This window comes from Schistocerca nitens, chromosome 3 (genome assembly GCF_023898315.1).
Source record: "Schistocerca nitens isolate TAMUIC-IGC-003100 chromosome 3, iqSchNite1.1, whole genome shotgun sequence".
In the NCBI taxonomy this organism is placed as follows: Eukaryota; Metazoa; Arthropoda; class Insecta; order Orthoptera; family Acrididae; genus Schistocerca; species Schistocerca nitens.
The window spans coordinates 609,223,232-609,249,069 of NC_064616.1; the positions used below are offsets into that span (position 1 = coordinate 609,223,232).

General features: G+C 42.3%; 1 protein-coding gene across 3 annotated transcripts in view; it reads right to left on the reverse strand.

Annotated features, from left to right (window-relative positions):
* LOC126248546 (lysosomal-associated transmembrane protein 4B-like) overlaps positions 1-25,838 on the reverse strand; it is a 169,662-nt gene that overhangs the window by 5,551 nt on the left and 138,273 nt on the right. For all 3 annotated transcript variants that reach the window (XM_049949609.1, XM_049949610.1, XM_049949608.1), the window contains 2 exons: positions 11,984-12,069; positions 2,653-2,809 (listed from right to left, as the gene is read on the reverse strand). In XM_049949609.1, the coding sequence (XP_049805566.1) occupies positions 2,653-2,809; positions 11,984-12,069 (243 nt within the window). The remainder of the gene's footprint in view (positions 1-2,652; positions 2,810-11,983; positions 12,070-25,838) is intronic.

The window sequence follows — 25,838 nt, forward strand, 5'->3', positions numbered from 1 at the left end:
CCCATTCTGGGGTCACAATTTTATAAATTACGTGTTATATTAGGACTGTGCAGGTAGCTCTATTGTCAGTATTAAAGTGAGTTTTATGTGAGAACAATGTACGTAACTTTATTCCAGCGCAGTACGTGAATTATGTGAAGAGCAGAATATTCAGTTCTTATTCTCTCCTTTGAATAGCACAAGAGATATTGAATTCAACTGACCATAGCAGGAAATAAACAACTGCGTCACACGGAGCAGGCGAAAGGGAATACAGACGCCTAAAAGATGAGACTGACAAAAAAAATACAAAATGGCTAAACGGGAATGTTTAGAGGATAAATGCAAGACTGGCCGGCCGGTGTTGCCGAGCGGTTCTAGGCGCTTCAGTCTGGAACCGCGCGACCGCTACGGTCGCAGGTTCGAATCCTGCCTCGGGGATGGAGGTGCGTGATGTACTTCGGTTAGTTAGGTTTAAGTAGTTCTAAGTTTTAGGGGACTGATGACCTAAGATGTTAAGTGCCATAGTGCTCAGAGCCATTTGAACCATTTTTTTTAAATGCAAGACTGTAGAAGCGTGGATAACTAGGGGAAAGAGAAATGCTATAGGAAAATTAAATAGACCTTTTGAGAAATGAGAAGCAGCTATATGAATATCAAGAGCTCAGATGACAAGCCAGTACCAAGCAGAAAAAGGTAATCTAAAACGTGTAAAGAGTAAGAGAAGATGAAAGCTTTCTAAAGCTAACATGAGAAAATTCAATAAAAAAAGGGCTGTACGACAGTAATGAATTTGAAGGCAATGTTATATAACAGAAAGTGGAAGTAAATGAATATGAGATCGGAGACACAATACCGCGAGAAAAAATTGACAAAACACTGAAAGACCTAATCCGATACAATGCTCCTGGAGTAGACGACATTCACGCAGAATATTGAGATTCTTGGGAGAGAATCACAGCCTATTCCACCTGATTTGCAAAATATATGACAGGCGAATACTCACAGACTCCAATAAAAGTGTAATAATACCACTTTCAAAGTAGGCAGTTACTGAAAGCAATGAATATTACCTATCAATTTAATAAGTTGTGGATGCAAAATACTGACACGAATTATTTGCAGAAGAGTGGAAAAACTGGTGGAAGCCGAACTAGGGGAAGGTCAGTTTGGATTTCAGAGAAACGTAGGAACGACTTGTCTTAGAAGACAGACTGAAAAACGGCAAGCCTCCGTACACAGTATTTGTTCATTCTGAAAGGTCTGACAACGTTGACTGGAATGCACTGTTTTTAATTCTGAAGGTAGCACAATAAAATACATGGAGGGAACGTTGTTTGTAACTTACCCATGTCTACAAATCAACGGAAGCGAAATTATTCCCTTGATGGCAAGAGAAGTCAGACACAAAGAAAAACTAAAATTTTCACGGCCATAGTTTCTTTTTCCTATTAAGGTTTTACCAGAATCGATCAGTCAAGTAAAATCTTTCGCTGCCTTAAAAAAATTTAAGATTATCCTGAAAATACTTCAGGAAGTAAGCATATGAGAATCATTTACGAAGAAGAAGAATAATTTGCTTTAGACGCTGAACAGCGCATACTTGAATCTATGTAATGAAAGGAACTAAATATCAGCAAATGTTGCGGAAGCGGCTATTACACAACGATGTACAAAAAGTATCAAGAAATTAGTGTCTTACGCCTATTTTGTCCACTGTTTAAGTTAAAATTAAAATTTAGTCCTTAAAGACGCTGTAGAGCCTAATCAAGAAACAGCGCTGTTAATAGAAACAGTTGAGGGCACCTGTCAATTTTATGGACACAACATGTTGCGGGAGATGGATTTAAAAATTAGTTCCGTGAGTACTTGCAAGATGACGCTAGAAACTACTCAACGCAACGCGTTGGAGCGGAAGGTACGATGACATCTATGCACTTAAATTTTCATTGACATTCGGAACGATTCATTTAGGGGACTGCTTTCACATTTTTACCGCTCAGCAGTTTGTGCTGAGTGCGACACAGGTGAAAACGCAGAAGTATTTCTACGAAGAGAACGTTTGTGAAGTCTTGCAAAAGCGAAATGAAGTACAGAGAAACACCAATGCAGCAAACGAAAAAAAGTGGTTTCCTTAATGTCGAAAAATTGCGCAGCGTGAAAGTGGAAACAAGTCTTTATCGACTTCGGCTTCCACTAACGAGGGAAGGAGCAGTCGACTTCAGAACATATAAAGATGAGGAATGAACACCAGTGACCACTAAAGATGCTAAGTAAATAAATATACAACGTGTCTGGTGAAAAATTCTTTAAACTGAATTCATATTGAGAGTTTTAGAAAAATGTTGTTCTTAATTTCTTTCTATTGACTGAAATGGGAGGAGCGCAGCTATGGTGATGATGTAGTGTTTGGATGTGGGGGTGACTCTGAGAGACGAGAGGTAGACGTTAGGAAAGCGGGTGGGGAGAAGCGTGAGTCAAGGGGATGGGGCTTCAGTTGAGACAATTGCTCTGATTCTCTCGTCACTCTAGTTACACTCCTGGTACTGCCGCCGCCATAAGTATTTTTTTTTTCAAGCACTTCAAGATGATCACATATTTTATCGTATATGCCAGTATAAAATCAGTTTACAGACATAGCAGTAGAATATATTTCTTGTTTCATATACTCACCCATAAATATACCGCATATCAGAAGTCCAATGATACCAGGGAGATAGAATTCATCATCTGATAAAAATGCAGTAGACATCTGAACCATCACCAGTGAGCTCAAACAAGTAACTATGGCCTTGATGATCACCCATAGTAGCGCAAATCTGATAGTTTCCTGTAAAAAGAAGTAAGATACATGCTAAGAAACGTTTTCGTAAGAGATGATATGGAAAACAGATGATCCATTCACGCTACATTTCTCTTGTTTGAGAAGTTTCTCTCTCACTTTGTCCTTTCACTGACAGTCAATTTACCTCTCTATTGCTCGTGCATATTCCCTCTTCCTCTCTTCTATCTCTCTCTCTCTCTCTCTCTCTCTCTCACTCACTCACTGGCTAGTATGCGTGCGTGTAATATGCAGAATATCTCTCCTAAGAGTCGTCATGCGCATTTTCTCTGGTATCTCCGTAGATAGGTGCAATTTTGTTTTTGCAATGTGTAACTGGACTAAGCCCAAACAAATCACTTGTCTCATGCGACGCTCAGTGTCGACGGAAAGTGTTGGTTTGTTTCCCGTTGCAAACAAACTTATTTTTAAAGAGCATTTTGGTGCCCATTCGATTGAGCAGTTCTAAATTAGTCCAGCACGATGTTCGTTTCGGTTCACCGACATGTACTAACAGGGAAAGTAAAACACGAGGAATGAGTACTCCAGCAGCAACAACACCACCCTGGCCCCCTCTGACTGCTACTGCCATGCAGTAGCGATGCTTAGTCGCTGCTGGTTATTCTTCGTGTTTTACTGTCCCTGTTAATACATATCGCTAAACAGAATATCGCACTAGACTAATTTGGGACCGCTCTATCGAACGGGCACATAAAATACCTCTTAAAAAAATTGTTTGTAGCGGGAAACAACACGACGCTTTCCGTCGACACTGGGTATCGCATTAAAGAACGGATAAGCAGTATTTGTTTGGGCTGACTCCTGCACACGCTGCAAAAACAAAGTTGCAAATATCAGCCAAAGCACCAGAAAAACGCCTGCCCGGGTGGCCGAGCGGTTCTAGGCGCTATAGTCTGGACCCCACGACTTCTACGATTGCAGGTTCGAATCCTGCCTCGGGCATGGATGTTGCACTTAGATGTACTGTGCCTCCAAGAACTGTATACAAAGCCAGGAAGGATATCCAGTATGGCCCCCCCTACCTTTTATAAATCCCTCCAAATCCTTGAACGCCATGCTCTCCGCCTCGCCTATCGCATCCGTCTCCCCTCCCCCACGCGGATCCTGTATGATCTCATCCCCTTCCCCCACCTCCTCCTCTTTCTTGAAAGGATGTGGATCCTGTACACCTCCCGCAAACTCGATCCTCCTCATCCGCTTGTCTCACCCATCCTCTCCCACCTCCACCCGCTGTCGCACCTGTATTCCTACGTCCCACCCGGTCTCCATCTCTCCACCCTCCTCACCCTCTCCCAAGGTGGCTTCCGCCAGCTCCCCCTCCCTGATGATGTCCTCCTCCCCTCCATCTACCCCTCCTATCAACTTTGATCCTCCTCCCCCCACTTCCTGTGTCCTTTCCTTTAGGCACCCTCCCTCCCTTCTCTTTCCTTTTCCCCAATCCCCTCCCTCCTTCCCTCTTCCCCCGGGCTCCCCCGCCATCTTCCTCCCTTCCCCCTATCTTCCCTGCCCATGGCATCTGCTCTCCCCTCTCCCTCTCCCCCCCCCCCCCCCCCTCCTCCTCTCTTGGCAGGTCCGCGGGCTCGTACACGGTTAGGGTTAGTGAACATTCGCGCGCCGGAGATCAACGCCTCGTGTTCTGTGTGTGCCGTCGTTTTATGCTTAAGTGCTTCAGTGTTATTCGTTTTGTGCACCTACGTTCACGTGTGACAATTTTCGTCTCTGTCTGTGTCCAAGTGTCTGAACAATTTTATCTTGGACTCTACGCCCGTGAACGGCACCTTGTATTTTAAAAAGTGTTTGTCTCCGTTTATATGTCCACCATGTTTTTTCTCTAAATGTCTTCATTTGTATATTTGTGTTTCTCTGCGGCCAAAGAGCGGCGTAGTATGCTGCTGCAGGCCTGCCTGTAATACAGGTTTCAAAATAATAATAAAGAAAAAAAAATCCAGTATGGTAGTAACTGCCCAGATAGTCACACAAGGGCAACTTCCTTTGGTAGCAATAATATAATTTAACATGGCCATAACAGTGACTTGCCGGCCGCGGTGGCCGAGCCGTTCTAGGTGCATCAGTACGGAACCGCGCAACTGCTACGGTCGCAGGTTCGAATCCTGCCTCGGGCATGGATGTGTGTGATGTCCCTAGGTTAGTTAGGTTTAAGTAGTTCTAAGTTTTAGGGGACTAATGACCTCAGATGTTAAATCCCATAGTGCTCAGAGCCATTTGAACCATTTTGAAAACGCAAGAACTAACAGTGGTTACGCATAGAACAACGGAGGGATCGGTACCTGTCTTCAGAGGTCATTCTAAAGGAATACCTTGCATCTGGACCGTGGCGCTGCAGAAATTAAGATATGAAACAAGAAGAGCCAGGAAGCTATACTAGGGCAGCATGACCCACGAAGAAAGAGTCCCTAGTCTGCATAGATACAGGTATGTTAAACAATGATTTCAGGAAGAGTTATGGAAAACAGAAATGCAACGATGGAAGCAATTCGTGGAGGTTAGAAACGGATCCCTGGTGTGTACCATATAAAACACCAATAGTCTTATCCATACTCAAAAGGAATGATGGGACGGTAACAGAAAGTTGGGACAGTCAGCTGCCCTGCTAATGGTAATGCCACTTCCTAACGATAGGTAAGAAGATGGTCAGCGTAGGTTACGAAAAATGTTATGAGAAGGCTATAGACACAACAAACGTCTGTACCCCCTAGCACAAGAAGAAAATAGGCAAATAATTTTAAGACTGAAAAAGAAAATATCTTAGGGACCGGACGGAATCCCTACCAAAGTAACACAAGCCCTATGTAACCAATTAGATAGTTACTTGCGCGGAATGTACAAGAATTATATCTTGCAAGGAAGCGTCCCTGGACCGAGGAAGAAGGCTTAAGTGGTAATAATAAGTAAAGTCCAAGATAAGGATCCAGTGATACCTAAATCCTATAGACCAATACATTTTTGAACGTTCTCGGCAAGATATTTGAAAAACTATCGTGCACAATATTACAACATCATAGACTATTACTCGGGATGAGCCCTCAGCAGTATGGCTTTAGAAGAGGCAAGTCAACAGAAGACGCAATAAATACGGCGCTCGCCCTAATGACAGACACTCATTCCACGTACGCTCTAGCGACGACGACTGATGTTTCTGGTGCTTTCGATAACCTGTGGTGGCCGTCTTTCTTTGGTCGCCCTAGGAATTTGGAGAGTCCAGAAGCGTTGTGAAACTGCCAGTAAGCGGACTGGTAGCATTTGCAGATGACATGCAGTTCGTTGTAAGTGATAACTCCAGAAGAATTATAAAGACAAATGTAATGCGACGCTCCATGAACTTGAAGGCTTGTGTCGAAGTGTTAAACTATCACTAGCACCTAACAAGACAACATACCTCCTGCTAAAAGGGAACCTAGTAAGAAAATCTAAAATAAAATTAAATGATGTAACAATTATGAGTATCGCAGTAGCGAGATATCATGGGGTATTTCTAGCAAAAGTCGTAACTTTGCACATCATATAGAGGAAGCTGGCAGAAAAGGTACAAACGTGATGAATAAAATTATAACCAATGCAAATAGGCAATTTCGGCTTCCGTTGAAAACAGAGTATACCACCAATCTATAAGGCATGGTACGAGCGTTTAGGCTCACAGTTTGTTGCTAGTGAAGCTACCCTCATTAGTGAGAAGAGTTCAGCGAAGAGTACTACCAATTGTAAGATTAACGAGAGCCTACTGCACTACCCTCAAATGACGCTTTGTTAGTAATTCTACGAATATACACACTAGACTTGGAAATTAGGTAAAGGGGAGCCTTTTACTGGTTAAAGGAAGGCAATCAAATGGAATTACGAAGGATGCTTGGAACTGAGGCTGTTGTTGTTGTGGTCTTCAGTCCTGAGACTGGTTTGATGCAGCTCTCCATGCTACTCTATCCTGCGCAAGCTTCTTCATCTCCCAGTACCTACTGCAACCTACATCCTTCTGAATCTGCTTAGTGTATTGATCTCTTGGTCTCCCTCTACGATTTTTACCCTCCACGCTGCCCTCCAATGCTAAATTTGTGATCCCTTGATGCCTCAAAACATGTCCGACCAACCTTCTTCTAGTCAAGTTGTGCCACAAACTTCTCTTCTCCCCAATCCTATTCAATACCTCCTCACTAGTTACGTGATCTACCCACCTTATCTTCAGCATTCTTCTGTAGCACCACATTTCGAAAGCTTCTATTCTCTTCTTGTCCAAACTGGTTATCGTCCATGTTTCACTTCCATACATGGCTACACTCCATACAAATACTTTCAGAAACGACTTCCTGACACTTAAATCTATACTCGATGTTAACAAATTTCTCTTCTTCAGAAACGATTTCCTTGCCATTGCCAGTCTACATTTTATATCGTCCCTACTTCGACCATCATCAGTTATTTTGCTCCCTAAATAGCAAAACTCCTTTACTACTTTAAGTGTCTCATTTCCTAATCTAATCCCCTCAGCATCACCCGATTTGATTTGACTACATTCCATTATCCTCGTTTTGCTTTTGTTGATGTTCATCTTATATCCTCCTTTCAAGACACTGTCCATTCCGTTCAACTGCTCTTCCAAATCCTTTGCTGTCTCTGACTGAATTACAATGTCATCGGCGAACCTCAAAGTTTTTACTTCTTCTCCATGAATTTTAATACCTACTCCGAATTTTTCTTTTGTTTCCTTTACTGCTTGCCCAATATACAGATTGAATAACATCGGGGAGAGGCTACAACCCTGTCTCACTCCTTTCCCAACCACTGCTTCCCTTTCATGCCCCCTCGACTCTTATAACTGCCATCTGGTTTCTGTACAAATTGTAAATAGCCTTTCCCTCCCTGTATTTTACCCCTGCCACCTTCAGAATTTGAAAGAGAGTATTCCAGTTAACGTTGTCAAAAGCTTTCTCTAAGTCTACAAATGCTAGAAACGTAGGTTTGCCTTTTCTTAATCTTTCTTCTAAGATAAGTCGTAAGGTTAGTATTGCCTCACGTGTTCCAACATTTCTACGGAATCCAAACTGATCTTCCCCGAGGTCCGCTTCTACCAGTTTTTCCATTCGTCTGTAAAGAATTCGCGTTAGTATTTTGCAGCTGTGACTTATTAAACTGATAGTTCGGTAATTTTCACATCTGTCAACACCTGCTTTCTTTGGGATTGGAATTATTATATTCTTCTTGAAGTCTGTGGGTATTTCGCCTGTCTCATACATCTTGCTCACCAGATGGTAGAGTTTTGTCATGACTGGCTCTCCCAAGGCCATCAGTAGTTCTAATGGAATGTTGTCTACTCCCGGAGCCTTGTTTCGACTCAGGTCCTTCAGTGTTCTGTCAAACTCTTCACGCAGTATCTTATCTCCCATTTCATCTTCATCTACATCTTCTTCCATTTCCATAATATTGTCCTCAAGTACATCGCCCTTGTATAGACCCTGTATATACTCCTTCCACCTTTCTGCCTTCGCTTCTTTGCTTAGAACTGGGTTGCCATCTGAGCTCTTGATATTCATACAAGTGGTTCTCTTCTCTCCAAAGGTCTCTTTAATTTTCCTGTAGGCAGTATCTATCTTACCCCTAGTGAGACAAGCCTCTACATCCTTACATTTGTCCTCTAGCCATCCCTGCTTAGCCATTTTGCACTTCCTGTCGATCTCATTTTTGAGACTTTTGTATTCCTTTTTGCCTGCTTCATTTACTGCATTTTTATATTTTCTCCTTTCATCAATTAAATTCAATATTTCTTCTGTTACCCAAGGATTTCTATTAGCCCTCGTCTTTAAAAAAAAGGCAATAAAAGATCGATATTACAAGTGTGTGAAAAAGAATGGGGCACTTCAGGCACAGGCAGGAGAACATACGAATTTCTCTCTAACATCAGGGAGACATTAAAAAAAGAGATTTTCCAACCCGTCGAATAGATTGATACAATACTTGACTGGCTATGGCCCGTATGCTACTTATCTACACAAAATCAGAGGACAGATGAATGATAGCTGCGACTGTGGCAATGTGGACACACCAGAACACACGTTGTGGGACTGCGCGCTGTATGAAGACGTGGCGGGTAGTGGACGTCGGATATTAAGGGTGTTGGATCACAAAGCAGCACTGAGGAGCGAGTCGACCTGGCGCATCTTGGACGATACTGCAGCCCCAGTATTCAGGAAGGCCAAGGAAGACTGCACGAGGCACTCAAGCACAAGTCAGCAAGCTGCCATCCAGGCTAGACAACATACTCTACAGACCACCGAATGAAATAGTGTCCCAAGAATCTACAATTGTTGGTGCAAGTGATCATAGAAGAATGAACTATAAGCCAAAACAGTGATCAGTGGGATTACTTGGTAAGGTGCAAACGCTGCTGACATACTGCCCCGCGATAAGGAGACAGTGGTTGTTGACCGGAATAGTATGAGGGCGGATCCAGTAGCGGAGACAACCTACAAATTAAATGTACCAAAAGAAATGAACAAGCAGAGAACAAATTCTGTAGTGCTTGTGGGTAACTGGTTTAGGGTTTTATTGTAGCTTTGAGTAGTAGAAGCAGATGTAGTATTTTAAAAATTAAGTATCAGAAATAAATAGTTAATACATAATTATTACTGTCCAAGGAAATGTGATTTGTGTGACCTGATTTAGTTTTTCAGATAATAGCCTGTAATTAAGAAGGATAAATAAGTAAGTAAAATAAAATGGTCTAACACGCCAGTTGTACAGAATTTGGCACGATATCCTTCAGGAAGACATCCGACAACTCTATTAATCAATGAGAAGCCGAATAACTGCTTGCATAAGGGCCAGAGGTGGACCAGCGTAGTATTGACTTGCTCAGTTCGTGTAGCTCTTTCTCTCGAATAAATTATCCAATTTTTCTGAAACTGTAATCTTTTTTTGTGTGTACATTTACATCACAGCTATCTATTTCCGTCCGATTCGGATAATTCCTTGTGGTGCGCCCCCACTGGACACCCGAAGCACGAAAAAGATGGCTTGAACAAATGAACCACAATGAACGTTGCGACTAGAGGAAACTAGAATGCGATTACACAGAAAATTACAAACGCGGTACATCCTACGTGTCGTCAGGACACCGTTCAGGGAGCTGATGGACGTATTCTAGTGTAGGGGATGTTTATACGGGGTTTTTCACGGTTTCTCACTGGCGAACTACAGCCAACTAGCCGACCATGTGCATCATGCAAAAGTCTTATACCAGTAGTTATTTAGTGAGAGGACTAGCTCAGCCATTAATATTGTCACCTTTCTACTTTCCCACGCCCCATCTCCATGCAGCATTGTCACATGTCAAGCAGGAACTTGGGTTTTATCCATTATCGGTGCGACGTTGTGATTGTTAAAATCACTGCTAAAATGTAGCTCAGCCACATTTCCCAATGGAAAAGGACTGAAATGACATGTTTTAAAGATGCATCTGAATTATTCTACAAAAATCTTATAAAAACGATAAATATAAAAATATAAATATTAAAAATTCGTGGTTATTTCCCCTGTAAGGATGTCGTCCTACAATGTGATTAAACAAAATCCGACCAGTCGGTAAAATAAACTAAAACAAAATGGCATGTGCAGTTCTTGAATATAGGCAGTGCCACCCCAACTCACACGCACAGTCCCTATACCTCCAGGGAAAACACGCCAGCACACACACACACACACACACACACACACACACACATGTAGCGCGACCGAAACACTTATGCGCATAATCAAGAAATCAAATGCACTCTCGACAATGATCGAAGATAATGTACATCGCTACGGAGATGCCTGGGAGATCTGAATGTCGATAGTATTACTACACTTGAAGTAGGTAACTACAGGCTGAAATTATAACAAAGTTATAAAACTGAAAAAAAAGGAAGCTGTTTGCGTTTCCTGTAATCTGTTAATACATTTTTATTTTTACCGCTATGTATTGTAGTCTCATATCGTACCACAGAGCGATGTGGTACAGTGCTTAGCACGCTGGACTCTTGTTCGGGAGGACGACGGTTCAAACCCGCAACCGGCCATCCAGATTTAGGTTTTCCATGTTTTACCTAAATAGCTCTAAGCAACTGGTGGAATGGTTCCTTTGGAAAGACGCGGCCGATTTCTTTCCCTATTCTTAAAATAATTACGACCTTGCGATCAGTCTGTAATGACTGCGATGTTGACGGGACGTTAAACCGTAATTTTCTACCCTTTTTCAAACTGTTTCAATATATCCAGTTTGCTACCTATGTCCTTTACGTGCAAAATTGTGAGGTCTTCTTCCGTTTCCAACAAAGAGTGGCCACTTTCATGGTGTTCAAAAAATGGTTCAAATGGCTCTGAGCACTATGGGACTTAACTTCTGAGGTCATTAGTTCCCTAGAACTTAGAACTACTTAAACCTAACTAACCTAAGGACATCACACACATCCATGCCCGAGGCAGGATTCGAACCTGCGACCGAAGCAGTCGCGCGGTTCCGGACTGAGCGCCTAGAACCGCTAGACCACCGCGGCCGGCTTTCATGGTGTGCAACCTTGCATGGCTACTGCCAAATTTTCGAAATTACTAAGCCGTAAAACGCACCTGTGTTCCTTCAAGTTGAGGCAGAAGGAACAATGGGGAAAAGCGGCAATCTTAGTGCATTTTCACTGTGAAAATTGGTTGAGTCGAAGTTTTAACGCTGATTGAAGCAGAAAAATATTTGTTGTTGCTGAGATCTTCAGTCCAAAGACTGGTTTGCTGCAGCCCTTCACACAGACATGTGGTTGCTTGTGTGGCGCCCCACTTCACCTGACCACAGTCTTATTCAGAATATCTGGGACACTATCAAGCGAGATTGCAGGCCTTGGACCAAATTTTGACCAATCTCCGTTAATTGTCGGAGGCTGTTGGGCGATAATGTATGAAGATGCCTCTCCTACGATTTTCATATTTCAAGGATTTCATGCGTCTGCATGTCGCTGTTATCAGGCCGAAATGTATGTTGCTACATGCTACGAGCTAGGTGTCTCTATTTCAGTTTTTCGTCTTTGTATATCCTCTCATACAAGTGTGTGCAGAAAAGGAGCCAATGAAAGAGCAAGTCGTTCTTTTAAAATTTGGACTACTTTGATATTAATGTACTTCACATACCTTTATTCCATCATACAGAAGCATAGCACAAGCCAGAGCCTCTATTACGTTCAGTACGATGCTGGTGATCAGAAGCGAGAATGTATCTGAAATATACGTCAAAAGGTAATAAGTTTCATTTACTTTTTTAAATAGTACAACTGACATAATATAACAAGACACACCAATCTCTGCTTCGTTAGAAAACTGTTTTCGTTAAATAATGAAGAAATAAAATTAAATACGTAGATAAAAATATATTAATAGTCATAAACATAAATATGCAAGCATCCATACAACAGGAAAACAGACATTTAAAATCTTAGCGAACTGCATAACCTGTTGAAGAACGTACAACATTTTCCTTTCAGAATACTCATGGTCAGTGATCTCTTCATGGGACTCAGAGCCTCCTTGAAAATCCATCTCCCAAAGAAGCTTCCATGTATTTTGAGTATAACATCCGTAATGAGACCTCGCACCTCCGGTCTTAAATTACAATATGTTTGAGATAGCTCGTACAAACCTACGGTTTATACATATTCAAAGAAAGCAGTCAAATTATGTGGGAAATCAGAAGTGTTCTTGCATTGCGAGATGATATTCTTAAAAAAATTTCTGTTTCCGTAAATCGCTCGTTTCCCATGTGATCTGTCTAGCTGCATAATTCTACACTATGTGATCAAAATTATCCGGACACTGCCGAAAACATACATTTTTCATATTAGGTGCATTTTACTGCCACCTACTGCCAGGTACTCCACATCAGCGACCTCAGTAGTCATCACACATCGTGAGAGAGCAGAATGGGGCGCTCCGCGGAGTTCACTGGCTTCGAACGTGGCTAGGTGATTGGGTGTCACTTGGGTCATACGTCTATAGGCGAGATTTCCACACTCCTAAACATCCCTAGGTTCACTGTTTCCGATGTGATAGTGAAGTGGAAACGTGAAGGGACACATACAGCACAAAAGCGTACAGACCGACCTCGTCTGTTGACTGACAGAGACCGCCCACAGTTGAAGAGGGTCGTAATGTGTAATAGGCAGACATCTATTCAGACCATCACACAGGAATTCGAAACTCCATCAGGATACACTGCAAGCTCTATGACAGTTAGGCGGGAGGTGAGAAAACTTGGATTTCATGGTCGAGCGGCTGCTCATAAGCCAAACATCACGCCGGTAAATGCCAAACGACGCTTCGCTTGGTGTAAAGAGCATAAAAATTGGATGATTGAACAGTGGAAAAACGTTGCGTGGAGTGACGAATCACGGTACACAATATAGCGATCCGATGGCAGGGTGTGGGTAAGGCGAATGGCCAGTGAACGTCGTCTGGCAGCGTGTGTAGTGCCAACAGTTAAATTCGTAGGCGGTGGTGTTACGGTGTGGTTATGTTTTTCATGGAAGGGACTTGCACCCCTTGTTGTTTTGCGTGGCACTATCACATCACAGGCCTACATTGATGTTTTGAGCACCTTCTTACTTCCAACTGTTGAAGAGCAATTCGGGGATGGTGATTGTATCTTTCAACACGATCGAGCACCTGTTCATAATGCTCGGCCCGTGTTGGAGTGCTTACACGACAATAACATCCTTGTAATGGACTGGCCAGCACAGAGTCTTGACCTGAATCCTGTAGAACACATTTGGGATGTTTTGGAACGCCGACTTCGTGCCAGGCTTCACAGAAGGTCATCGATACCTGTCAGTGCAGCACTCCGTGAAGAATAGGTTGCCATTCCCCAAGAAACTTTCCGGCACCTGATTGAACGTGTACCTGCGAGAGTGGAAGCTGTTATCAAGCCTAAGGGTGGGCTAACACCATACTGAATTCCAGCATTACCGATAGAGGGTGCCACGAACTTATAAATCATTTTCAGCCAGATGTCCGGATACTTTTGATCACATAGTGTATTTGAATCATGTATTTTCCATATTCTTGCTGTTGCGAGACATTAATAAATGGCCATTTGATCCTTTAGCATAATACCACAACCAGCTACTCCCACTGCAATGTAATTCGATCAGCAGCTGCTAATCTGGACTGCAAATACGACGACTGCACTTTCTATTAACTGAAATTTTGTTCCCAGAATGAGATTTTCACTCTGCAGCGGAGTGTGCACTGATATGAAACTTCCTGGCAGATTAAAACTGTGTGCCGGGCCGAGACTCGAACTCGGGGCTGTGGCTAAGCCATGTCTCCGCAATATCCTTTCTTTCAGGAGTGCTAGTTCTGCAAGGTTCGCAGAAGAGCTTCTGTAAAGTCTGGAAGGTATGAGACGAGGTACTGGCGGAAGTACAGCTGTGAGGATGGGGCGTGAGTCGTGCTTGGGTAGCTCAGTTGGTAGAGCACTTGCCCGCGATAGGCAAAGGTCCCGAGTTCGAGTCTCGGCCCAGCACACAGTTTTAATCTGCCAGGAAGTTTGAAATTTTGTTGAGTGATTAAACCTTAATTTTCTCTTTGAGCCTCGGCTTAATTTCCAACAACAAGTTAAGAACACATTTATGAGTTACATTATGCTTTTAAACCAAAGTATGAAGCATCGATGATTTGTGATGTTCTTAGCGTCGTATTCATCGTACATCCAGGACATTGCAGTTTTATTGGGAGAAAAATGAAATATTATTATTACGGTATGACGATAATTATTATTTTGGGACTGTCTAATCACAACTGAATGAAATATAATTTTTGTACCATACACATTTCGCCTTTATTCTTTGCAAGGTATCTTCATTGACAGATTTCGTGGAGTTGGTCTACAGGCTGTGATTTTGTTCCTTTGTTATGGCTGTTCTTCTTCGGATACTTACCATTTGAAATTTCATTTTTACAGCATAAGGAATTGAACACACGTTTTAATGTTATATAATTTGCAATTTTTTCATCGTGTATACATTTACTCAGGACATTTTTGTTCTACAGTTTGCTCGATATGTCAAATTAATTACTTCAGGTACATACGTGGTGGTTTGAACTAGGCCTGTAAATTTTTTCTTAAACTGTAATATCACGATGTGTCCAATATCCTCGTAGAAGTCGTCCACTGATGAATGAAGGTGCTCTATTACTGCTACTACTACTACATGAAGCCACATTCATGAGCCTCACACATGCTTAGCTACTATTTTGCGTATAACGGTCGTTTCGCTGAAGATTAGTAGGGCTACCGGGACAATTTAATAAACGAGGTGTATGATTCAAGTTCTGCCTCCACACAATGGAGGTACCAGACAGAGGCGCAGGAAGTTGATACATACCGCGATTACAGCTACGAGGGAAATATTTATTAATATTCATGCAGCTGGCGCACGTAATCACTTTTTTACCAACGCAAATTCTGTACATAAGTGCATTGTTTTACAGTTAATAACGGTGGTTAACATTAACTACTTTCACAGTGTGAGCCCATAAGAAAATCCACTACCACGCACTCGGTCCCCAACGTGATGCCTACACTAAAATCATCATTACACAGTATGCTGATATCCCTAAACCCTACCTCCCTTTTGCTTCCTCTAGTAAAATGACAACTTCTTCTTAGCCATACACCCAACCCTCCAGAAATCCCAGAGGTCCCTTCATCAACCAGATTACCTCCAGATCCAACCAGCGTTTTCTTAGGCCAATCCTCCCAATAATTTATAGGAAGAACCATCTACAGCTACCGACCCCATGACTTACGCCTCAGCATTTTTTTTAGGTTTAGCTGAAGAATCCTTATCGACTGCAAGTCATTGTGACCCTTCTTCCACTCCTCTATTTCTTTTCTAACACCCTAATACAGGTTTCTCTTTCCCATCACTCCACACCACATTTTGAATGTTTCTAAACCACTGTTGAATACGAGGAGCGTTCAGTAAGTAATGCAACACATTTTTTTCGGCCAATTTCTGTTAAAAAAAAGTGCAATTTGTTATTGGACATCGTCGAGTATTCCCGCTTGAGCCCTTAACAGTTTCAGTAAGTTCCGATAGGTGACGGCACTAAACGCAGCTGCCGGCCGCGGTGGTCTCGCGGTTCTAGGCGCGCAGTCCGGAACCGTGGGACTGCTACGGTCGCAGGTTCGAATCCTGCCTCGGGCATGGATGTGTGTGATGTCCTTAGGTTAGTTAGGTTTAAGTAGTTCTAAGTTCTAGGGGACTGATAACCACAGCAGTTGAGTCCCATAGTGCTCAGAGCCATTTTTTGAACTAAACGCAGCTCCCAAATGGCGTCTGTAACGCGCGTTCCAAGCAGAGAGTTGTCACTGATTTTCTTTTGGCGGAAAACCAGAGCATCGCAGATAATCGAAGACGGTTGAAGAATGTCTACGGAGACCTGTCAGTGAAAAAAAGCATGGCGAGTCGTTGGACGAGGCGTCTGCCATCATTGCAACAAGGTCGCGAAACCTGTCCGACCTCCAGTGCACCGGCCGGCCGCATACAGTTGTGCATCTGTAATGTTGGACCGTGCGGACACCTTCATTCTACGTGATCGACGGATGACAAACACATCGCTGCTGAGCTGGACGTGTCCGTTGGTAGTGCTGGAACACTCGTCTAGTAGTTGCGGTCCTCAAAGGAGTGTCCCCGCTAGGTTACTCTCGCCTAACAGGAGACCATCAAGAGCATCTGTTTGGCCCAATGAAGGATGCAGTCTGCAGGCCGCAGTAAGTGGATAATGGGGAGGTTATTGATGCAGCAACAGGTTGGCTCCGGCGTCGACCAGTAGAGTGGTACAATGCGGGCACACAGCCCTCCCAGGAAGGTGGCGTAACGCCGTCGCATTGAACGCAGCTTACGTTAAAAAATAGGGTTTTGTGGCCGAAAGAGTGGGGAATAATATGGTGTATTGGAATCCTGAATAAAACCAGCCTGCTTTCAGAAAAAAAAGTGTTTCATTACTTACTGAATGCCCCCCCGCATACCATAAATCTCTTTGAGTGAAAAGTAGGTGCAATTGTTACCAATGACAGCTCATATCCCGCTCATGAGGACGAGGTGAATGTCGTAACGTACATAACATTTAGTGAAACTACCGCAGTTTGTTAACGGATTTACAACCAGATCACATGAATACTGTGGCTGATACCCGTAAATTAAACGTTTGACGCAAAAAATGTGATAGCAGGTTGGTAATGTTAGCCTTGAAAGGTCGAGGCATGCCTAGGACTTAAAATGAAATTTAATACTACAGCAAATACTCTGGCACGTAAAGTCCTAAACGTCCATCACATTTTACACAATCCATACGCGTTGCCAACTTCATCTTTAAAATTACCAAATTCCACTTCCTGCGCATTCCTACTCCCTGATACTCACAAACCACACCCCACCAATATCGCCAATACCAGCAAAGTCAATGGAAGACATCAATTTTGAAATAAATAACAATCAAAAACTTTTGAAAACTCCAAGGAAGTCGTCTGTATTTTAATTTATAAAACAGTATTTTAACAATCTGTTAATAATTAAAAACAATTTTTATCATTTTAAACATCTTTCGAAGAAGAGTGTGTGTAGATGCTATCGCTGACAGCACCTTCAGCCCATGCGGGACGAAGAAGATGAAATAACTATAAACAAGAATAACAGCGATTGCGACTTTCTGAATCAGAACAGTTTGGACTGTTACTGTCTCCTTATAATCATAAGTAGTGGTAGTCTGCTATAAAATAAAATTATAAAAAGTCTTACATTTGCTACGAAAAGCATTCGTCTGTAGGAACCTGCTAGTAGCAAATGATGACTTGGTGCGAGAAAAATATTTCCGATGTGTCTAATTCGAGCAAAACGATCTTCTGAGCTACAAGCGGGAATCTTAAACAGGGACACTGAAAAATAATAAAAAAAATCCGCTACACATAATCAAAGCTTTAAATTTTCAGCTGCCTCAAAGGAGGGGCTCCCATACACAAATTGTCAGAAGAAGATAGAATTTTGTAGGTTACGTTCTTAGACAGTATGAGCGAAACTGAGGCGTGGCAATGGCATTTTATTTCCCTGTCCACACTAATTTTGCCGGCCGGGTGGCCGAGCGGTTCTAGGCGCTTCAGTCTGGAACCGCGCGACCGCTACGGCCGCAGGTTCGAATCCTGCCTCGGGCATGGATGTGTGTGATGTCCTTAGGTTAGTTAGGTTTAAGTAGTTCTAAGTCCTAAGGGACTGGTGACCTCAGAAGTTAAGTCCCTTAGTGCTCAGAGCCATTATAACCATTTGAACCACACTAATTTTCAGACATAATATTACGTAATACCTTAAAACGCGAGGAAGCCTAAATTACTGTATAACATGTTGTAAGATATTCTGTAGAACATCTGCAATTTATTGATGCAGTTCACTTATAAAGCAAGTTTTTGGTCTGATCGTTATGGAATTTTCGGTCTAGCAGAATTTAGGGAGGTGTAAGAAGGCCATATTTGGCCATTGTTCAAAATGGTTCAAATGGCTCTGAGCACTATGGGACTCAACTGCTGAGGTCATCAGTCCTCTAGAACTTAGAACTAGTTAAACCTAACTAACCTAAGGACATCACACACATCCATTCCCGAGGCAGGAATCGAACCTGCGACCGTAGTGGTCTCGCGGTTCCAGACTGCAGCGCCTAGAACCGCACGGCCACTTATGCCGGCTGGCCATTGTTCCGCGAGAAGACGATGAACGGACGTATGAGAACGCCAAAGTGGTCGGAAGCCGTGTCATGGAAAAGGGTAAAAATGGCATCTCGAATGTTGTAGAAGGTTTGCGTAGGGATGCTTCTGGCGAAACTAAAAAGTAAGATGCAGTCTGAGGGGAGAGACACCCCTTGGTCCTCGAGGAATGGACTCTATCCTATCTCTGAAGTGGGACATACACTAACACTGGAATCACCGACGGAACATTTTTGTCCCATAGCACACTTTTTTCTCCTCTCCTTCTTTTAATTGTTTTGGAGGTGTGTCTAAGTCCCACATTTTAACAGGTCATGGTCTAGTTCGTTTTGAAACAAAAATCGACGGTGTCAGTTCCATAGTTTTTGAGAAAAAATAAATAGTACCTAGAACTGCCGACAGGACTTTTTTCCCATTGAATAAGCTAGGCACTGCCGATTGCTACACATTATTGGTAGCTTTTATTGTTTCTGCTACTGAAACGCAGACATGAAACTAAGTGCAGCGTCTTTCACGGAATGAAGCGTTAAACAAGTAAAGCAAACAGGTACTGTGTAGCAGAGAAGCATGGTTTGTCTTCACGGTCTCACGGATAATTAAATATTTGCTTTGATAAATAATACCGAAGAAGTTGAATTCAAGGGAGAAGATATAAACGGTAATTCGACCGATTTTCATTGTAATACAAAACAAGGTACAGCAGGGTGTCCAGATGAGTTCGAGGGCAGCGATGAAGAATGATGAATCCCACATGTGTACATAGTAGTGTAAAAGGAAAGAAGTAAAAAATTTCTAGGAACGTGTACTGTTTTATTGATGAACTTGTTCTCAAATACATTCACAAATGCACTGAAACGGAGGTGCGTACAGCAATGGAAGGCGAAGAGTTTTCATTGCCGTTAGGACAACTTGATGCATTTCTTGCTATTCTATGTGGTAGGGATGCCGCTGAATCAGAAGAAATAGAAGTGAAACTTCTTTGGTCAGAGAATATGAGAATACAGTTTTGCAAATCCGTGATGTCAGATTATCGCTTCTGGAAAATCATAATGTGCCTCAGGTTTGACTTGTAGTTGACACGATTGGAGCGACTAAAAAACGATAAGCTTGCTCTCGTATCGGATGTGCACGATAGTCATAGCAAACTGTCAAAATATTTGCATTCCTTGTGCACACATTTGCACTGTATTTGAAAACAAATCTGACGATCTTGCTTGTTACAATAAACAAAACGGGAGGTGAAGTGTCTGAGTGTATGAAGAAAACTCGCGAGAACGTATACAGAACTGTAGCTTTCAAAAACGACAATATGACGTTCACAGAGTATCGTGGAAAGCCAGGTATGATTGTAATAGTTCTCAGTTCCCTGCATCCAGATGTACAAATTGACAGTGACATGTAACAAAATCTGCCAGTGACATGTTACAATGAAACTGCATACGTAGTAAATGATGCTGACCAGATGGTTCGCAAGTATTCAAGGAAAGCGGGTGGAGGTATGTGGCCCGTTCATATTTTTATAATATTCCGAATTTAGCAGACATCGGTCATTGAATAATCTACAGAGATGAAACAAAGAGCAAGATGACAAGGCTCGCTGCGGAATTTGCCAAAGATTATACAGAAAGAACGGCCAATTTACAAGAAATGTTTTGTTACAGTTTTCTGCGTCTGCGCTGATTGCAAAGCTCAGAATGCAGACAACTATGATCTGAAGGTGTCTAAAAGGAACTCATTTACTTACGCAGACTGTAAGGTTTACCTTTAGACAATGTGTAAGAAGGTGTAGTACTCTATTACGTTATGGTAACATACTGAGTCTCTATTTCATGACCTTGCTTGCTTATTGAATGTATCATTTTGTAATGAAAAATTTTTGACTTAGCAGTATTTCTATAAATACGTAAGATTTCGTTTTGATATGACAAACAGTTTTCAAGTATTTGGATTTTGAAGTTGATTTGGACAAAAAAAGTATGAAAATATTCCATGTTTACAATTAAAACAAAATAAAGGACCATTGGCGTGACTATTAGTTACAGAAAATCTCTCGTAAACGCTCCTTGAATTCTTGTGTGACACACATATCTCTTTGATTCTGAATGTGGTACTTGTGTAAATCAAGTTCATTGTTGTACACAGTATACAGAGTCCTCCAGAAAAATGTATACACTCTTTGTCAGGCACTATCGAGATATCGATATTGCCGTTCGATGTGAGTTGGGAGTAAGGTGTAGTATGGTCTTTGCTTCAACAGACATTAGTACTTTCATATCGGTATTGAGAAAACAAGATGGCTGAAGCATGCTTGACATTCGAGCAACGAAAATGTATTGTGAAGTGGTTTTTCAAGTTTGATAATGCCGTTGAAATGCAACGTCACTGGAGGCGGGAGTTTGAAACAAAACCGCCAACTCGCCGAACAATTAAACGGATCATTGACAAGTTTGAATTGCATGGAACCTGGAACCATTTGTGAATTCACAAAGTAAGATCAGGAAATAGCGTACAGCTATAAGTCCTGCTTCGTCGGCTCTCGTCTGGGAAAGTTTCCTAATTCTCCACAGAAGTCTGCTACGCAATGTGCACGTGAAGTGGGAATTAGTAGTACAGGTGTACGAAGAATTCTGAAAGCTGCAAAGTGGAATGTTTACTTTCCACGATTACTGCACGCGATTAATGATGACGATCTTGATCGCCGAATGCAGTTTTGCGCATGGTATCAGCAAATTGTAACTGAAGACGAACAATTTGTGACGAAGTTTGTGTGGAGAGACGAGGCACAATGTGATCCTAATGGATCCGTGAATCGGCATAACAGTATGTACTGGGCACCGGAAAATCCGCATGTTTATGTGGATAAAGCGGCCAATCTACCAGGGGTTCATGTGTGGCGTGGACTATCATCTAGGGGCTTAGTAGGAGCCTTTTTCTTTGATGCTACTCTCACTGGAGAAGTGTACCTGGAAATGTTACGCACATCAATTTTGGAAGGTATACCTGCGCTTTATGGAGCTGATGAAGAGGTTTTCTACTGACAGGACAGGGCGCTACCACCTATCCGTACGAACTTTCCTGGACGACAATTTCCTGGGGTATTGGATTGGACGAAGATGGCCCATTGAGTTCCCTTCACGGTCGCCAGATTTTACACCTATGGATTTTTACTTGTGGGGAACTGTGAAAGATAACGTCTATCGACGTAAGCCACGCACGCTGTAGGAACTTCACCATGAGATTACAGCGACAGTGCAGCTCCACTGTAACACTGACCGGCATAGTTGCGGCGACTGCTCGTCGTTCTGTTATGTGTATAGCCGCCAACGGTAAACATTTTGAACATTTGAAAACTCAAGGTTGTACAACATGTGTGATCAATTATTAAATGTAAAATAAACACATAAGTAATACTTTTCGTTCCTTCAAGTGTGTATAAATTTTTCTGGCGGACTCTGTTGTCCGCTTTTAACAGACGAGTTTGGCACTTATTTGTTGGCAAAGTAACCTATTCGCTGGTCTATAATTTCATTCAAAGTGTACGAATGTATCGCCAGCAATATCGTAACGTCGGAACTTGTGCCGTGAAAGTGAGGCAGCTGACTTTTGCAGTCTGGAGCGTCGCTGAAAGTGCCAACTCTCCGAATCAAACAGGTGGGTTAGCCTTAGGACGCGATTGTGCGTACCTCTAGCTCAGCAAGCTTTTGAGAGTTCTTTTTTTTTGTATTGACGTTCTTTTTTGTACTTTTCACCTAACTGGTAGCTTCTATTGCAAAACTAAGAGGTTGGTGCCTTACGTTACGAGATAAAAGCGACCCAACATCAGTAAAACGAACATTGAGTCATAGAAAAAAATTTTATTTAACTGCAGAAAATACTATTAAAAATTTGAAAAATCACAACGATTTAAAAATTATTAAGTATGTCGGAAATAGTCACTCTGCTCCTTCAGTAAGTCTAACGTTTTAGAGTTATTTTCATACACTTTTCCTTTTAAATATTTGCATAGCTAAAAGTTATAAAGAGGCAAGAATGACGAATGAGGCAGCTACAAACCTTTTCTTACTGCGTTCTTAATGAAGGCTTCATGAATACGTGACAGCGACTGACGAGGCGTGCGGCACGTAACTCTTATCTTGTTGGAAGAAGCAGTATTGCTTTCCATGTTCCTTTGACTGAGAGTAGAACGTTTCGAAAATTTTAAGACAAATGTCTATACTGACATTGGTTTCAAAGAATATGTGACTGATAATTCAACAACCTGAAACTGCGCACAAAACTTCAATTTTTTGATCATCAAGAGGAATCTGATGCACAACGTGAGGCTTTTAGATGGACCAATATCAATTTTACTGGCTATTCACATGGCGAGGAAGGTGAAAGAAACCTCCATCACTCATAAAATTCAGTGTCGGGTCAAGTTCGTCATCCACAACCTTTTTAAGTAACCGCTTGTAGTGATTAGCCTCTTTTCATTATCAGCTGGAACAAATGTTTAAACACATGAAACACAGTTGTGATTTGAGACGTAAGGACGTAAGATCAGAATGATAAAACGAACGTTGAACACTTGTCTGTTGTGAAAGCCGCCTGATGATGATGATGATTGGTTTGTGGGGCGCTCAACTGCGCGGTCATCAGCGCCCGTACACATTCCCAGTCTGTACACAGTCCAGTCTAGCCTCTTTCATGAATGATGCGGGCAGAGAAAATCTCCAATCCGTCCGGGAATCGAAACCGGGACACCGTGATCCAGAGGTAGCAACGCTAGGCGAAAGCCGCCTGACAAGTTTTTCGGGTTAGAAGTAATTTCCTGCAAAATGTTTGCTGGCGTTTCAGGAGTTCGAACTAAAAGCTAACGGTTAAGCTTAGATTAGAGACATCGGCACCGGAATGCCTTTTAGTCATCAACTTCAGAACATTTCTTTATGTATGAAGACTAGAGTTCAAGAGCGTTCATGAAAAATTTCATTTGTCTTCTTCAATAACACATTACGGATGAAAGTTTCAACTATAAACATCCTTTGATTTACAATAAGACATACTTAACTTAATTAACTCGGAGAATGACGAAAAGACAGTCACAGGACTTTCAAGGAACACCTCAAGCTGTGACAGTTAACCACGACCGTCACGTGCTTCCAGGTCGGACTAGTGGGAAAGGAGCGAGTGTGCGTTTAGTTTGGAATTACTATATTACATCTACACACACACACACCACAGACCAGCGTACGGTGAGTGGAGGGAGTACGTTGTATCACTGCTAGTCATTTCTCTTCCTGTTACAGTCGCAGATAGAACGAGCAAAAAGCGACTGTATATATGACTCCGTACGCGACCAAATTTTGCTTATCTTAAGTTCGTGGTCCTTAGACGAAACGTACATTGACGGCAATACACTCGTTCTGCAGTCACCTTCAAATGCCGGTTCTCTAAATTTTCTCAATAGTGTTCCTTGAAAAGAACGTTGCCATCTCTACAGGTATTCCTTTTTGTCTTCACGAAGCATCCCCGTAATGCTTGCGTGTTACTCGAACCTACCGATAACAAATCTAGCAGTTCACGTCTGAATTGCTTCGATGTCTTCCTTTAATCTGACCTGGTGATATCGGAAACACTCGATCAGAACTGGAGAATGGGTTGCACTGTTTTTCGGCATTCGGTCTCCTTTTCAGGTGAACCACACTTCACTAAAACTCTCCCAGTAAACTGAAGTCGACCATTCGCCTTTCCCACTGCAATCATCGCATGCTCGTTCCATTTCATTTCACTTTGGAGCGTTACGCCTTGTGTTCAGTCGGCCTGACTGTGTCAAGTAGCGCACTGCTAATGCTGTATTCAAACATTACGGGATTGTTTTTCCAACCCAACTGCATTAACTTACATTTCTTAACATTTAGAGCTAGCTGCCATTCATTACACCAACTAGAAAGTTTTTCTCAGTCATCTTGTATCCTCCTTCAATCACTTCACGACGACACCCTCACGCATTACATTCAAATCAAGTGGCAAAATAGCGGATTGAATTTGTCCTTGAAGAACAGAAATTATGTGGCTGAAAATTCAGAGTGTATTTTATCTTACACGCAAGCCGCAGGACATTCATACCTGTGGAACGTTGCATTAAATAATGGGTAAGTTACGCTCCCGTTTGCTCGTCGTCGACGAGACATTAAACCCCAACCCTCCTTCCATTTCGCTACATCGAAACGTAGCTTCCATTTCTATAGTCGCAAAACCTCCCACTTCCACAAAACGTGATATGCAGGAAGACCAACACGTGAAACTTCCTGGCAGATTAAAACTGTGTGCCGGACTGGGGCCTTTGCTTTTCGCCGGCAAGCTATCCAAGCACGGCTCACGACATCCCCTCACGCCTTTACTTCCGCCAGTACTTATCTCCTACCTTCCAAACCTCACAGAAGTTTTTCTGCATACCTTGCGAGACTATTACTGGTGGAAGAAATGATGTTATGGAGAAATAGTTTACACACAGCCTGGGGGATTGTTTTCAGAACGAATTTTCACTTTGCAGCGGAATGTGCGCTGATTTTAAACTTCCTGGCGTATTACATCTTTATAGAAAGAGGAGATCCAATTGAGTGCGACGCGTTTCGTCATATGTGCGTTTAGTAAGTGCGAGAAAGTTACTGAGATGTTCAGCAATATACAATGGCAGAGGCTACAGAAGAGGCATCGTGCACCACAGAGAATATTTCTGTTGAAATTCGAAGAAGAGTCGAGAAATATATTACATCCTCGCACGTAAGTCTCGCGTAATCTCCACAAAGAGAAAATAAGAGAAATTAGAGCTTATACGGAGGCTTACCTGCAGTCGTTCTTCCCACATACCACTGACGAGTTGAACAGAGGAGGGGCGAAAATAATTGTGGTGCCTCAAGAATCCTCTGCCACACAACGTAAGGTGGCTTGTAGAGTATAGATTTGCATGTAGATACGTCCAGATAGGGATGCAGCAGCAGAAAGTCGCTCTCTGTGGTGAACAGGCATTACGTAGTTTAGGATTCAGTGTGGTTCTCCGTTATTACAAAGAGTAGAGTGGGATTTTCAGCTAGATGGGACTCACACATAATATCAGTGGAGTACAGGTGGGGCTGTAACAGCAGTGAGTTGGTCTCATTGCTGAGTAAGTGCTGCAGTGAGGTCTCGTTGTTATTTAGTTTTTGATTCTGTGTGGCTTTCTATTATTACTTAGAGTATGGTGGGTTTACAGCTAGG